General features: G+C 40.7%; 1 protein-coding gene across 1 annotated transcript in view; it reads right to left on the bottom strand.

Moving 5' to 3' along the window:
* Positions 1 to 14,605, bottom strand: part of ACO1 (aconitase 1) — a 68,985-nt gene that overhangs the window by 30,551 nt on the left and 23,829 nt on the right. The window contains exons 2-4 of the mRNA XM_029921072.1: positions 8,498 to 8,616; positions 7,063 to 7,231; positions 5,867 to 6,004 (exon numbers count right to left, since the gene is read on the bottom strand). Of these exons, the coding sequence (XP_029776932.1) occupies positions 5,867 to 6,004; positions 7,063 to 7,231; positions 8,498 to 8,594 (404 nt within the window). The 5' untranslated portion in view covers positions 8,595 to 8,616. The remainder of the gene's footprint in view (positions 1 to 5,866; positions 6,005 to 7,062; positions 7,232 to 8,497; positions 8,617 to 14,605) is intronic.

The raw sequence follows: 14,605 nt of genomic DNA on the forward strand, positions 1-14,605 counted from the left end.
GCCCGTCCTGTGCCACCTGGTGTGAATACAGCATGCAAAAGCAGCAAGTGCACTGCCCAGTTGATGCCCAGAGCCTGGTGAGTGACACAGAGAAGCAATCAGGAGAGTGTGTCTATGCATGCCATGATACAGGAAGCAGAGTGCCAGGGGAATACTTGGGAATGCCTTCGAGAGGAAAATGACACCTCTGCAGGCAGAACGATGAAGACGAGTCAGCCAGATAGACTGGTAGGTGTTCCTTGGGAAGAAAAGGGCTGCAAGCACTTATCATTTACTCAGTTTACACCTGTACACACTCAGTTACCCCACTGATATTTTTCTCTTGATGCAAATATTCTCTAAGGTAAATAAATGGCAGTTGCTTTAAGGGAATCAACTCCTGAGGGTGCTTAGAGCACAGGTCCACGAGTCGTAACTCTACAGGCCAAACCCAGCCCATGTCTGTACAGGTTTGGCCCCGAAGCAAAAATCAATTTTTACATTTTTAAAGGCTTAAAACAAGGATTTGTGAGCAGAGACAGTGTGTAGCCACAAAACCTAAAATATTTACTACTGGCCCTTTACAAAAAAAGTCTGCTGATCCCCGATGTACAGTATGGATGTCTGTGAGTGTGTGTATGTTTTAGAGAAAACAGGAGGTAGAAACAGAGAGAGGAGACGCCGATACAGGGGAACAAGGCAGGACGAGCGTGCTGCCCCCGGAAGTGCAGAGCCCTGGACTGTGGGGACTGGGGCAGCTATTCCTCACGTGCTCACCTCCACCCTCTCCCCGGTGCACCGAGGGCTCCTTCCCTCCGCTGCCACCCGTCTCTTCAGGTCCAGGTCCACATTTCCAATGCATCCCGGGCATCTGTCTGCATCAGGAATACCTGAGGCCCCACGTACTCAGTGGGTCAAACCCTAACACATGGGCTTATTTCCTGAATCTCATCCTCATCCCCATCTGCCCATGTCTTCTAATGACTTCCCCTCCTGCCACTTAGTATCTACAACAATCAAAGCATTTATTCCACGAATTTGCCTCCTAACTGGCTTCCCTGTCAGTCTATTCAACCTACCTTTATACTGTCATCAGAATCCATTTTCGAAAATATAGATCATCTGATCCATCTTGAACCTGCTGATGGCTTCCCATTTGCTCAATAAAGTACAAATCCCTTACCCTAAGAAACAAAGTTCTTCAAGGGCGTCTGAGTGGCTCAGTTGGTTAAATGTCCAACTCTTGGTTTCAGTTCAGGTCATGATCTCACAGTTCATGAGTTCCAGCCCTGCACTGGGCTCTGTGTCGACAGTGCAGAGCCTGCTTGGGATTTTCATTCATTAATTCACTCTTTATCTCTCTCTTTTCCCTCCCTGGCTTGGTCTAGTTCAAAAAATTAATAAACATTAAAAAGAAAATTTAAAAACTGAAGTTCTTTAGCATAACCTCAAACTTCCTTTTTTTAAAAAAAATTTTTTTTTAAATGTTTTATTTATTTTTGATACAGAGAGAGACAGAGCATGAGAGGGGTAAAGGCAGAGAGAAGGAGACACAGAACTGAAGCAGGCTCCAGGCTCTGAACTAGCTGTCAGCACAGAGCCTGACGCGGGTCTTGAACCCACTGACGTGAGATCTGACCTGAGCTGAAGCTGGAGACTTAACCGACTGAGCCACCCAGGCGCCCCTCAAACTTCCCTTTTTTAAAAAAAAATTTATTTATTTATTTGAAAGAGTGAGAGAGAGCAAGGAAGGGGCACATAGAAAGGAGGAGGGGGGGAAGGAGAGAGGGAGAGGGAGAGACAGAGGGAGAGGGAGAGAGAGAGAGAGAGAAAGAGAGAGAGAGAATCTCAAGTAGGCTCCACACTGTCAGCACAGAGCCTGATGTGGGGTTGGAACCCACGAACTGCGAGATTGTGACCAAAGCCAAAATCAAGAATAAGGACACTTAACTTACTGAGCCACCCAGGCGCCTGCAAACTTCCTTCATAAGCCCCCTCCTATCACCTGGTTCAAACTTTCTTGAGCTTCAGCCATGCTGAAGCCCTCCCATTCTCCCGAACCTTGCTTCACTCATGCCTTTGCACCTCTGTTCTCTCCTGTATTCTCTCCATGCCTTTTCCAGCTCTTCCCTCCTGGGTCCACACCCTTCAGGACCTGGATCAAGCGACGCCGCTGGCTGAACCCTCCAGACTCCCTGTGTGGCCCTGCGTCTGGTGGCCCTGGCTCTTCTACTCAAGAGCACTTGTGGACACCCAGTCAGGGTCCCTCACCCTTGTGCCTCCAGAGGCAGAAGGACGGCAGAGCCTCTCCCAGCAGAAGCCGGGGTGGGAAGGGCACACTCACCCAGAGAACGCGGGGCGTCGCTCTGACGCAAACGACGTGACGTATTCGTAGGACAAGCAGGAGCCAGAAATGCTCAGGCTGCTTTAACACTGGTTAACGCTAGGTAAAAACCTGTTTACTCATTAAAACAAAACTTGTTTTATGCTAACCCTGCTTCAATGAACGGTTCTAGTTACTGAATGAATAAACAGACTTAGAGTTCAGATTTCTCCACCACTCAAAAGTTCCCTAAATTCACCAATCTTGGTTTCTTAGGACTAGAGAGGAAATTTCTCCCTAGTTACATAATTTGAATTCAGATTTGTACATATATCAAAGTTTAATGGTACTCCAGAAATTCACAAATAGTATTTACAGAGGACAGAGTTTTCATACTCATGAAATCTGGTCAGAAGTTGTTTTGATATTCTTGCTGGGATTAAAAAAAAAGGTTATTTTTGAGATAACTTTGAAAAATATTACAATGATGAGTTAGCTGGACCCTCCATTCCTAAAAATGGTGTGAGGCCAATTATTATTATTCAAGCTAGGCAAAGAGCTTAGAAATATTTACACGAGAACCTTTATCATTCCAACACCCTACCACAGTTTTTCTAGTTCATTTCTGGAAAGAGCTGGAAATAAGCCCACAGCGCACAGTTCCACAGAAGTTGAGACATATCACATTTAATTCCTTATGAAAATGAGGAGAGAGACTGGGAGGTCAAATTGCAAAACCAAAGTCAAGCAATAAAAACAAACCACCACCAATGAAAACACTTCTAACAGGAATGTTCTTTTAATTAAAAAAAAAAAAAAAGAGTGCTTGCCAGATTTGGTTATCAATTTGGATCAAAGTCACCCCCGCCCCAACTTTGCTGTTTTTCTAATGTTTTCAGTACTACAGTATAAATGTAAAGGGTCCATAAAAAACTGAAACCAGAATTGATGGATCTCAAGGAAAAAGAAATCACAGTGAACTTGGTGATGACTCAGATTCATGAACTGCTTAAAATAGTCAGGAGCTCTGAATTTTCAAAAGACTTCAGACATTAAAACAATTACAATTCTATCTCCACCAGCACTTTCATCTTCCAGTGAAATAAAGGTAAATTATCAACACCAGTGAGAATCTCCAAGAAGAATAAAGTTGCCAAGGACTTGGAGCGCCTGGGTGGCTCAGTCGGTTAAGCATCTGACTTTGACTCAGGTCATGATCTGACAGTTTGGGGGCTCAAGTCCCATTTCAGACTCTGTGCTGACAGCTCAGAGCCTGGAGCCTGCTTCAGATTCTTTGTCTCCCTCTATCTCTGGCCCTCCCCTGCTCATGCTCTGTCGGTCTCTCTCTAAAATACATAAACATTAAAAAAAAAAAGTTGACAATGATTTTGTGAGGCTTTTATAACTTCTGAAGTGGGGTGTTAGGAAATATCCTTATTCTCAAATAGAAGAACATTTTGTCTATGCCTTTTTTATTCTTCCCTTTGACACCAAACCATTAAATTGAGCTCATGCAATTCAAGGAGGAAACAAAAGAAAAGACAAATTGCCTAAGGATGAGTTTAGAGTCCAAAGGAAAGGAAACAGCTGCTGAATCTCCAGTCTGTTTGTTCCAAGAACCATCAATTTGGGGGCAAAGCAGATGTCTTTTTATCCTGAATTTATCTGGCTTAGATATTGACATTAATTTGAGAACGACAGTTATTACAGCTCTCTTGAGGCTGGATGGAACCCACTTAAATCCCCAAGGAAGCAAATAAAGTTTTTTTTCCCTCTCTTTTTGAACAGTTTGTTTCATACTCCTCAATGACTTTTTAATTTAAAAGCAATAGCTTCCCAGGGTGCTTGGGTAGCTCAGTTGGTTAAGCATCTGACTGGAGCTCAGGTCATGATCTCACGCTTTGTGGGTTTAAGTCCCACTTGGGCACTGTGCTGTCAGCATGGAGCCTGCTTTGGATTCTTTGTCTCCCTCTCTCTCTGCCCCTCCCCTGCTTTTGCTCTCTATTTCTCTCTCTCTCTCTCCCCCTCTTTAAAAATTAAAAAAAAAAATAAAACCAAACTAATAGCTTCTTATTGTAAAAATAAAGGACAGTTATAAGCCCAGAGATAAATCATTCAGCAGTTTGGCAACTCTTTTTCCAATTTTTTAATCTCTGTATAGTTTTTCATTTAGCTGAAATCACACCATACAAGCAATTTCTATTTGGCTCATTGAGCTAATAAGACACGAGCATGTTCCAAGGGTTATTAAACGCTTTATAATTATAGCGGCAGGTGTTACCTAATAATTTAGTTTAAGGACATATCTTAATTTAATAAATCATGCTCCTTTGTTAGACACTTAAAATGTTTCTACATTTCCATTATTATAAATAATACTTTAATGAACGCTATTTAGTCATTAAGCTATCTCTGAATTTCAGATATATGGGAAGGATATGCTCAGAACTGGAAATTCCAGGACAAAGGGTATGGCGATTTCTAAAAATCAATACCCACTGCCTCCATTATTTCTGATGCAGTGTTACCAGAAGCACATAAAAGTGTCTCCTTCCCGACACCTTTATAATTAATAATGTTTATTTTCTAATCTTAACTGGATTGATAAGAGAAACTCGTATCTCAAGGATTTAATCTACTTTTTTTTATTACTTGTAAGGTTGAAAATGATTAATGTAGTGTTTACCATTTGTTTTCCTTTTACTGTGAAACATCCACTTTATTCATGTATTTGCCGGGTTTTACTCTTTTTTAATGGATTATACACAATGTTTATATAGTAAAGTTATTAACCCTCTGTTATATTTGTTGCAAATATTTTTAAAAAGATATTTACTGTTAACTTTGAAGAAACATCAAATCTATAGTTCCTTGTTTCCTCTTTGCTTCATTTATTGCTTTGAAATTTAGAAAGGCCTTTCTCATCAAGACAATTGACATATACATACTTGTATTTCTTTTAAAGTTCTTGATGATTTAATTTAAAAAATATTAATGCTTTAATTCATAGGACCTGCTCTATCAAATAACTAATTTTCCCAGGATTGAATGCAGTATAGTTCTTTCTTTCTGTGCTCATAGTTGGTGATAACTTTATTTAATTATTCTTCTAGGCTATGATACCAGACTTTTAGCAGTACCTGACTGCCTCCCTCCTCAACCCTGTATCCAAACCCTGGCTGTATAATCTTGCAGTTACTTTTATAACAGATGGAGTGTACTTCCCACCCCTGACTTAGGGCTTGCCTGTGTGTCTTGCTTTTATCACTATTACTGTAAATAGACAGAATTCTATGCCAGCCCTAATCTGAGCCTCACGAGATCCTGTGGGTTCCCATTTACCCTCTTGAGCCTCTTTGATCACCAGGTGCTTTCTCCTTCAGCCTGGGCCCCAAGTGAAGGGAATAGAAAAAAAAAAACACACATAATTAATCCCCTCCCCTATCTTAACTGGAAAATCTGTATTGAGTTTTTCCGAATCCCTCCTTCACATACACTAAGAAGACTTGATCTCCGAGATTTTGCACAAAACAGAAAACCCGAGTATTCATCCTAATCTCTCACCTTCTGTTGAAATCAACCTGGATGGAATGATCAATTACAAGATCAGCAGGACAAACAGGGTTTATTTTCTCTGGATCCCCCCCTAACTTTTTCACAGCATCCCGCATTGCCGCGAAGTCCACCACAGCTGGCACACCCCTAAGAAAAGAGAGAATTAAGCAGAAAACAAATCTGTTAAACAAGTGTATTTGGATTTTTCAGCTTTTGTCTCCACTGACAATACTGGCCACTAGACCGGCTCATCAGTGGGGCTAACAATGGATGACTTAGAAAAGTCAAGTTTCTAAACACATTTCCTTGAGCAGAAATTGGTAGTAAGCACTGTGACGGATCTCTACATGCAATTTTGTCATTGCATTAAAGTTAACAACAAATACAGTCTAAATAAAGACCATGGGAAAGTAGGCACTTAAAAACTCTGAGTGGGCTGATTCCCATTCAGATGAGGAGGTGACAAAGCCCTATAGAAGATACACAGATTTTACCTCCAACCTCAACCAAATTTAAAGAAATGGATGTAATTCAGAGAAGAATGCTGTGAATCAAATTTATGCTATGTGAATCCTTCCTTTTTATTATTTTAGAGTATAAAATTTGTCCTCTAGACAGTCCTTTAGAAAAAGAAAATTTGGTCTGTAGAAGGAATAAAATAACATCATTTAAAAATAGAAAGGTAGGATCTTGGAAAACAGGCCATGATCTGAAGTAAAGACCCCCAGGAATAGCAGGAGGTCAACTGAGGTTGAATGGCAATAGGTCAGCCCTTGGGAACCACAAGTCTCCTCTCGGGACACAACACATCGATGCTCCAAGGACAGCTGTTTGAAACCTGGCTATCTGGGTGATAGGATATGAGGGAGAGAAGATTCCAAGAGAGCTCTACTCCAGGCTATTCTTCCCCCTTCTGTTAGTATACTTAAGGCTAGGGTCTCTGAAGACAGTGACCTCTGCCGTTGGAAGAGGTGGAGTGACTACACGTTCCACTTTGTCCGAGACAACCTCTGGCCGTCCAGGATAACAGACCTCTTTCGTTTTCAAAAGTGTCTAAATATTGAGTGATAAATTATATAGTCATTGCGTGTGCGTGCAACATGTGTGCATGCGTGTGCGTGCGTCTGTGTGTGTGTGTGTCAAGCTTTCTTTAAAGGCTGGCAAGGGAGGCAGTGAAGAGGGGAGTGAAGTGACAGTGGGCTCACGTAAAGTCCTGCAGGATGACGCGGGCAGGCTTAAATGGCACTTCTATGTTCTTATGCTGCATGACATTCCAATTTAGGATATTTTCAATGTCAATTTTCTTCACCAAAAATTGATCACAGTTCCGAATGGCTGCCTCCAGGAGAACTCTGATTGAAAATGGTAAGCGTTCTAAGAAAAAAGAAGAAAGCATAACAAAATAAACAAAAGTCATGAGACACCTTATTATAAGAGCTATTTAAAAATTTTTTGTCCTTTTTTAATTTATTTTTGAGAGACAGAGAGAGACAGCACAAGCAAGGGAGGCTCTGAGAGAGAGGGAGATACAGAATCTGAAGCAGGCTCCATTCTCTGAGCTGTCAGCACAGAGCCCGATGCGGGACTCGAATCCACGAACCGTGAGATCATGACCTGAACCAAAGCCAGATGCTTAACTGACTGAGCCACCCAGGCGCCCCAATATAAAAGCTATTGTAAAGCCAGTCTCTAGATAAATCTGATAGGAGGTATCAGACTATTCTTCCAACAGAGAAAGAGGGTAAATTTAAATGATTTCAACAGTTTGATAAATAAGAATACTGAATGGGTTGAAGAGACATTCAACAATACAAAAAGTTAATTCTTTCATAATAAATGATTGCCTTACACTGGATTTGAATAACAGTTTCCCTTAAGTCATCATGAAACAAGTTAGCCGAGATATTTATTATATTATGTGTTGGCAAGTGATACACACACACACACACACACACACACAGGACTATTTCTTATAAAAACTAGTGTTCAAGAAATGAGAAGATAACTTCTTTACAACTAATGTAATTAAGACCAAAGTATAGTCACATACACCTTTCAAAGGAAATATAACCCTACACGCCATGTAGAATGGCCACTGGTAATGGGTTCAAGGATAAAACAGCAGTTCAGAAGAAAAATTACTTATAAAAGAAATGTTCATTCCTGATCTACGAAAACTATTCAATATTATTTGGAAAAGACAAGAGTGCAAAGGTAGAAAAGCAGAGGATTTGGGATAAAAAAGACATGTTTTTGTCCTCTCCTCCTACCTGCATAGTTGTTACTTATCATGTCATTGACCCTTTCTGGGCCTCCGCTTCATCAGGACTTCTTACATTTTATAAACACGACCTCAAGAAGTTGTTACGCAGATTAAACAATATGTTATATATGTATAAATCCTCTATATATTATAAGGTGTTATATAAATGTCACATGTATATAATCAATACTTAACATAAAAATGAGCAATGTAAGAAAGTGTGTGAATTTGTGTGCTTAATTCAAGACCATTCAGCCATTTCTGTTACTCCCTTGTTCAACTCTCCTAAAGGCTAATTAATTACACAGCTTAATAACTATGCAAACAAGATACAAACTGCTGCCAGAACAATTAACATCATCGAGCCAGGTGCCTACCATATCTTGAATCCTTCAGTTTATTCAAATTGAAGAATTTCTTTCCTGGTTGTGCAGGATCAAAAGGCTCGACAAGGTGTACAAATGGGTTGCTCATGATTCTTGATGGCCACGTGTCCCTGAAAAGAAAAGGGAACATTTAATTTCTGTCAAAACTGGACCTCATTTATTTTGATGAGTGTTTGCCTTCTCTAACAATTACAGTAGATATTCACTTCAAGACATCATTTATCTTTCCATAGTAGGAGGAAGACAAGACATATGACTACAAGAATGAAATTCTTAGCAAATAAAATGGGCTTGGGTGAAGGTATTGTGAAAGCTAGCATTCACTTCTAGAAAGACCATAAAATCCCACACTTCTCTTGTCTTATATCTACAACTTTCCAACATTCTTTCACTGGTAAGATATGCCATGTCTTATGGTAAATCCTGAATAAACAAACTGACCTCTGAGCTGGACTCACGTCTTGCTTGACAGGAGGTAAAAGGTCATAGCAGATGACTGCAATTGTAGAAAACTTGAACTTTGTAAGTGGGAGCTTGAAAGCAGTTATTTTCTGTTGTAACAATCTTGTAGCATGAAATAAAACATAGTAGTTGGAAGCGTTCCTGAGTCACTTTTGCACATGGTGGCTACAAAGTGTTCAGATTGAGGAATCTCTGTTACTATAGTGAGGCATAAAGGCCTCAACTTCCCAGATACCTGTGGAGGAGACCCTCTACCCCAGCTCCAGGCAGGACTTATGTATCTTTGTATAAATTATAAGCAGTGAACAAGGAAGTAATTGTTTCTGGCCTCCACCACACAGATCACCAGCAGTTTCAAATAAATTGCATGTATGACTCAGCGCAAAACACAGTAGGAATAGGAAGTAGAGTAGGAATTAGAAGACTTGCTTTCCTGTCCTATCCTTGGGCAAAAATCCTTCAACCAATCCATTCCTCAATTTTGAGATCAGAATAGTAATGTTCTGGGGTGCCTGGGTGGCTCAATCAGTTCAGCGTCTGACTTTAGCTCAGACCATGGTCTTGCAATTTGCGAGTTTGAGCTGTTGGAGCAGAGCCTGTTTCAGATCCTCTGCCTCCCTCTTTCTCTGTTCCTCCCACTTTCTCTCTCTCTCTGCCCCTTCCCTGCTCACTCTCTCCCAAAAATAAATTTATTTATTTTTAATGTTTTATTTATTTTTGATACAGAGAGAGACAGAGCATGAAAGGGGGAGGGGCAGAGAGAGAAGGGGACACAGAACCAGAGGCAGGCTCCAAGCTCTGAGCTAGATGTCAGCACAGAGCCCAACATGGGGCTCGAACCCACGAACGTGAGATCTGACTCGAGCTGAAGTCGGACGCTTAACCGAGTGAGCCACCCAGGCGCCCCTCTCCCAAAAATAAATAAAAGCATTAAGAAAAAAAGAATAGTAACATTTCTGACATGCCTTGCTGGATAAGTCAGTAGAGGATATGGCTCTTGGTGTTGGGGTTGTGGATCCATGCTCCACACTGAGTGAAGAGATCACATAAAACTAGAATCTTAAAACAAACAAACAAAAGGAATACTAATGGAGAGGAGGCAAAATGGCGGAGAGAAGACAAGATGGCAGACAGGAGCCAAGATGGCGGAGAAGAAGGGAGCTCTGTAAACTTTGTCCGCCACATCTGTCAAGCTGAGAAGGACATTACTCTTATCTGCAAGAGTGGAAGGAAAAAATACAGACTCCAGAAAGAAGACAATCTCAAAGATGCCTGAATGAATGAGAACTGGGGAGGCTGGAAAACGGGCCAGCCTGAGAGGAGGTGGGAGCCCCACCCAACACAGGGAATGCTCGGAGTCCATGAGAGACAAAGGGAAGAGGAAGAGAAACTGAACACGCTCACAGTACTGTCTCTAGAGAAGAGATAAAGAACATTTAACCCGGCACGGAGAGAAAAACTCTCACTCCATATATACCTGCTGGGCAGCGTGAATCTCGAATCCAGATGGCACAAGGAAAAAACAGCCGTCACCCCTGCGCAATCTTAGCAGTGAGTTGGCGGTGGTGGCAGTGGCTGCGGGGACGTGCCTTGGGCTGTGGCTGCATGAGCACACACCTCATTTCCTTCCGGCAGTGCACCACGCCCCAGGCAGCGGCAGTGCGAATCCCAGCCAGCCAAGAAAAATTAATCCCTCCCCGCTACGTGATCCCAGCTGGGAGTTGGCAGTGGCGGCTGTGGCTACAAGCATGCACTCCGCCTCCTGCAGCACACCTCGCTGGCAAATCGCTGCCAGTGCCACAAGAAACTGCTCCCTCCCCCTATAAGATCCCGGCTAAGAAGACGGCAGCCAAAGCAAGTCTATCTCATTTGTGGTAGCATAAAAGTGCGTGGACTAGGATTTTGAAGCTAGGCGGGCCTGGAAAACACAGCTTGGCTCAGCTGTGGCACAAAGAGATTGGACTCATTAGTGTGGCCTGCAGCGCTAAGTTTCAGTGGAGCTTCGGGCACTGCCATTCTGCTCTCTACAGCCACTAATGCAGGGCCTTCGAGATAAGCCCCTGAGACCTACCAACACCAAACCGCGCCTATCTGCTAATGAGAGTTGCTGCTTTTTTTGTACTTATTTTTTATTACTATTACCTTTTCTATTCTTTTAAGTTTTTTTTTAAAATTCTTACTCTTTACATTCCTTTTTCCTTTCTCCCTTTTATTTTTTCCTGTTGCCATCCAGATATATTCTCCCTTATCTCATCCTTATCCCTACCCTCGACTGGTTATGCACTTTTAGACTGTCCACTGTCCTTGGTTGTCTCTGGCCCCCTTTATTTTTTTTCTTGTCTTCTTTTCTTTCCTTTTTCTCACTTCCTTTTCTTTTCTTCCTTTCCCCCTTTTAATTAGTTTGTTTGTTTGATTTGTCTGTGCATTTGCGTGCTTCTGTTCCCTCTGTGTTTGTCTGTCTGTTTTCCTTCTTAGGGCTACACCAAGAAACAAGCCAAAGTGTACATGACGGAGAGTCCCAAATATCGCTGAGTAGGGAAATAAAATAATCAAAGGCACAACAAGAGAAACTGAGAGACACCATTAAAAGAACATTTCCTGAAAAGACATGCCCTGAACAGTCAATAAGCCTCCTTTAACAGAGTAATACTAACAGATGCACAGTGCACAACGAGCTTTTAAAACTGACAAGAGACAGAAAACTAGCCAAAATGACAAAACGAAAAAACTCTCCCCTAAAGAAACTCCAGGAAGAAGTCACAGCCACAGAAATGCTCAAAACAGATCTAAACAATATAACAGAACAAAAATTTAGAACAACTGTCATAAAATTAATCTCTGGGCTTGAAAAAAGCATCAGAGAAGCTACTGATACAATGACTAGAGACTTTCAAAATAGGTGTGACGAGTTTAAAAAGGCTATAAATGCAGTGAATAATAAAATGGAGGTGGCCACCCCACAACTGAAGAAGCAGAGAGGAGAATAGGTGAATTAGAAGACAGAGTTATAGCAAAAGAGAACGTCGGGAAAAAAAAAAAAGGAGAGAAATTGATCCTGGAGCAGGAAAGGAGAATCCGAGACCTGAGTGATACAATCAAATGGAACAACATCCATATCATAGGAATTCCTGAAGAGGAAGAAAGAGAGAGAGGTCCTGAAGGGGTACTAGACCAAATTATAACTGAGAATTTCCCAAATCTGGGAAAAGAAATAGACATTCAAATACAAGAGGCACAAAGAACCCCCTTAAGATGTAATTTGAATTGACCTTCAGCATGACATGTCATAGTGAAATTGGCAGAATATAAAGATAAAGAGAGAATTCTGAAAGCAGCTAGGGATAAAAGGGCCCTTACATACAAAGGGAACCTATCAGAGTGGTTACAGACCTATCTAATGAAACTTGGCAGGCCCGGAAGGAATGGCAGGAAATCTTCAATGTGATGACCAGAAAAAACATGCAGCCAAGAATCCTTTATCCAGCAAGCCTGTCATTCAAAATAGGAGAGATAAAGGTGTTCCCAAATGAACAAAAACTGAGAGAATTCATAACTACCAAACCAGCCCTATAAGAAATTCTAAGAGGGATTCTATGAGGAAAATATTGCAAAGAATACAAGGTACCAGAGATGCCACTACAAACATGAACTCTACAGAGAACACAATGAAGCTAAACCCACATTTTTCAATAATAACACTTAATGTAAATGGACTGAATGCTCCAACCAAACGACACAGGGTAGCAGAATAGATAAAAACCAAAATCCATCTACTTGCTGTCTACAAGAGACTAATTTTAGACCCGAAGACATCTTCAGATTGAAAGTAAGGGGATGGAGAAATATCTAGCATGCGACTGGAAGCCAAAGAAAGCCAGAGTAGCCATACTTATATCAGACAAACTGGACTTTAAAGTAAAGGCAGTAACAAGAGATGAAGAAGGACATTGTATAATAATTATAGGGTCTCTCCATCAGGAAGAGCTAACAATTATAAACATCTATGCGCCAAATTCGGGAGTGCCCAAATACATAAAACAATTAATCACAAACAGAAACAATCTTATTGATAAGAATGTGCTAATTGCAGGGGACTTTAATACTCCACTGACAGCAATGGATAGATCAACCAGACAAAGTCACTAAAGAAACAATGGACCTGAACGACACATTGGAACAGATGGAATCAATAGATATATTTAGAACTCTGCATCATGAAGTTAGGAAATTCACTTTCTTTTTGAGTGCACATGGCACATTCTCCAAGATAGATCACATACTGGGGAATAAAGCAGCCCTCCATAAATGTAAACGAATTGAGATCATACCATGCACACTTTCAGATCACAATGCTATGAAACTTGAAATTAACCACACGAAAAAGTCTGGTAAACCTCCAAATATGTGAAGGTTAAAAACCACCCGACTAAAGAATGATTGGGCTAATCAGGCAATTAGAGAAGAAATTAAAAAAGATATGGAAACAAATGAAAATGAAAATACAGCAATCCAAAATCTCTGGGACACAGCAAAGGCAGTCCTAAGAGGAAAGTATATTGCAATCCAAGCCTATTTCAACAAACTAGAAAAAGCACAAATTCAAAATCTAACAGAGCACCTGGAACTATGGGAGCAGCAAGAGCACCCCAAACCAGGATAAGAAAAGAAATAATAAAGATCAGGGCAGAATTAAACAAGATAGAATCCAAAAAAAATAGTTGAGCAGATCAATGAAACCAAGGTTGGTTCTTTGAAAAAATAAACAAAATTGAAAAACCTTTAGTCAGGCTCTCTAGAAAGAAAAGAGAGAGCACTCAATTGACAAAATCATGAATGAAAAAGGATCTATCACAACCAATCCCTTAGAAATACAAGCAATCATTAGAGATTATTATGAAAAATTATATGCCAACAAACTGGACAACCTAGAAGAAATGGACAAATTCCTAAATGCGCATGCACTACCAAAATTCAAACAAGAAGAGATAAAAAGCATGAATAGACTGATAACCAATGAATAAGAGCCCAAGGCCAGATGGCTTCCCAGGGGAATTCCACCAGACATTTAAAGCAGAGCTAATACCCATTCTTCTCAAACTATTCCAAAAAATAGAAATAGAAGGAAAATTTCCAAACTCATTCTACGAAGCCAGCATCACCTTGATACCCAAACCAGACAGAGACCCAGCAAAAAAAGAGAACTACAGACCAATATCCTTAATGAATATAGATGCAAAAATACTCAACAAGATACTAGCAAACTGAATTCAACAGCATATAAAAAAATATATCCATCATGATCAAGTGGGTTTCATTCCTCTGTTACAGGGTTGGTTCAATATTTGCAAAGCCATCAATTAGATACATCACATAAACAAAAGAAAAGATAAAAAGCATATGATCCTGTCGATAGATGCAGAAAAAGCATTTGACAAAATACAGCACCCTTTCTTAATAAAAACCCTTGAGAAAGTCGGAATAGAAGGACCTTACCTAAACATTATAAAAGCCATTTATGAAAAGCCCACAGCTAATATCATCCCCAATGGGGAAAAACTGAGAGCTTTCCCCCTGAGATCAGGAACACGACAGTGGTGTCCACTCTCACTGCTGTTGTTTAACAAAGCACTGGAAGTC

This window comes from Suricata suricatta, chromosome 13, assembly GCF_006229205.1.
Source record: "Suricata suricatta isolate VVHF042 chromosome 13, meerkat_22Aug2017_6uvM2_HiC, whole genome shotgun sequence".
In the NCBI taxonomy this organism is placed as follows: Eukaryota; Metazoa; Chordata; class Mammalia; order Carnivora; family Herpestidae; genus Suricata; species Suricata suricatta.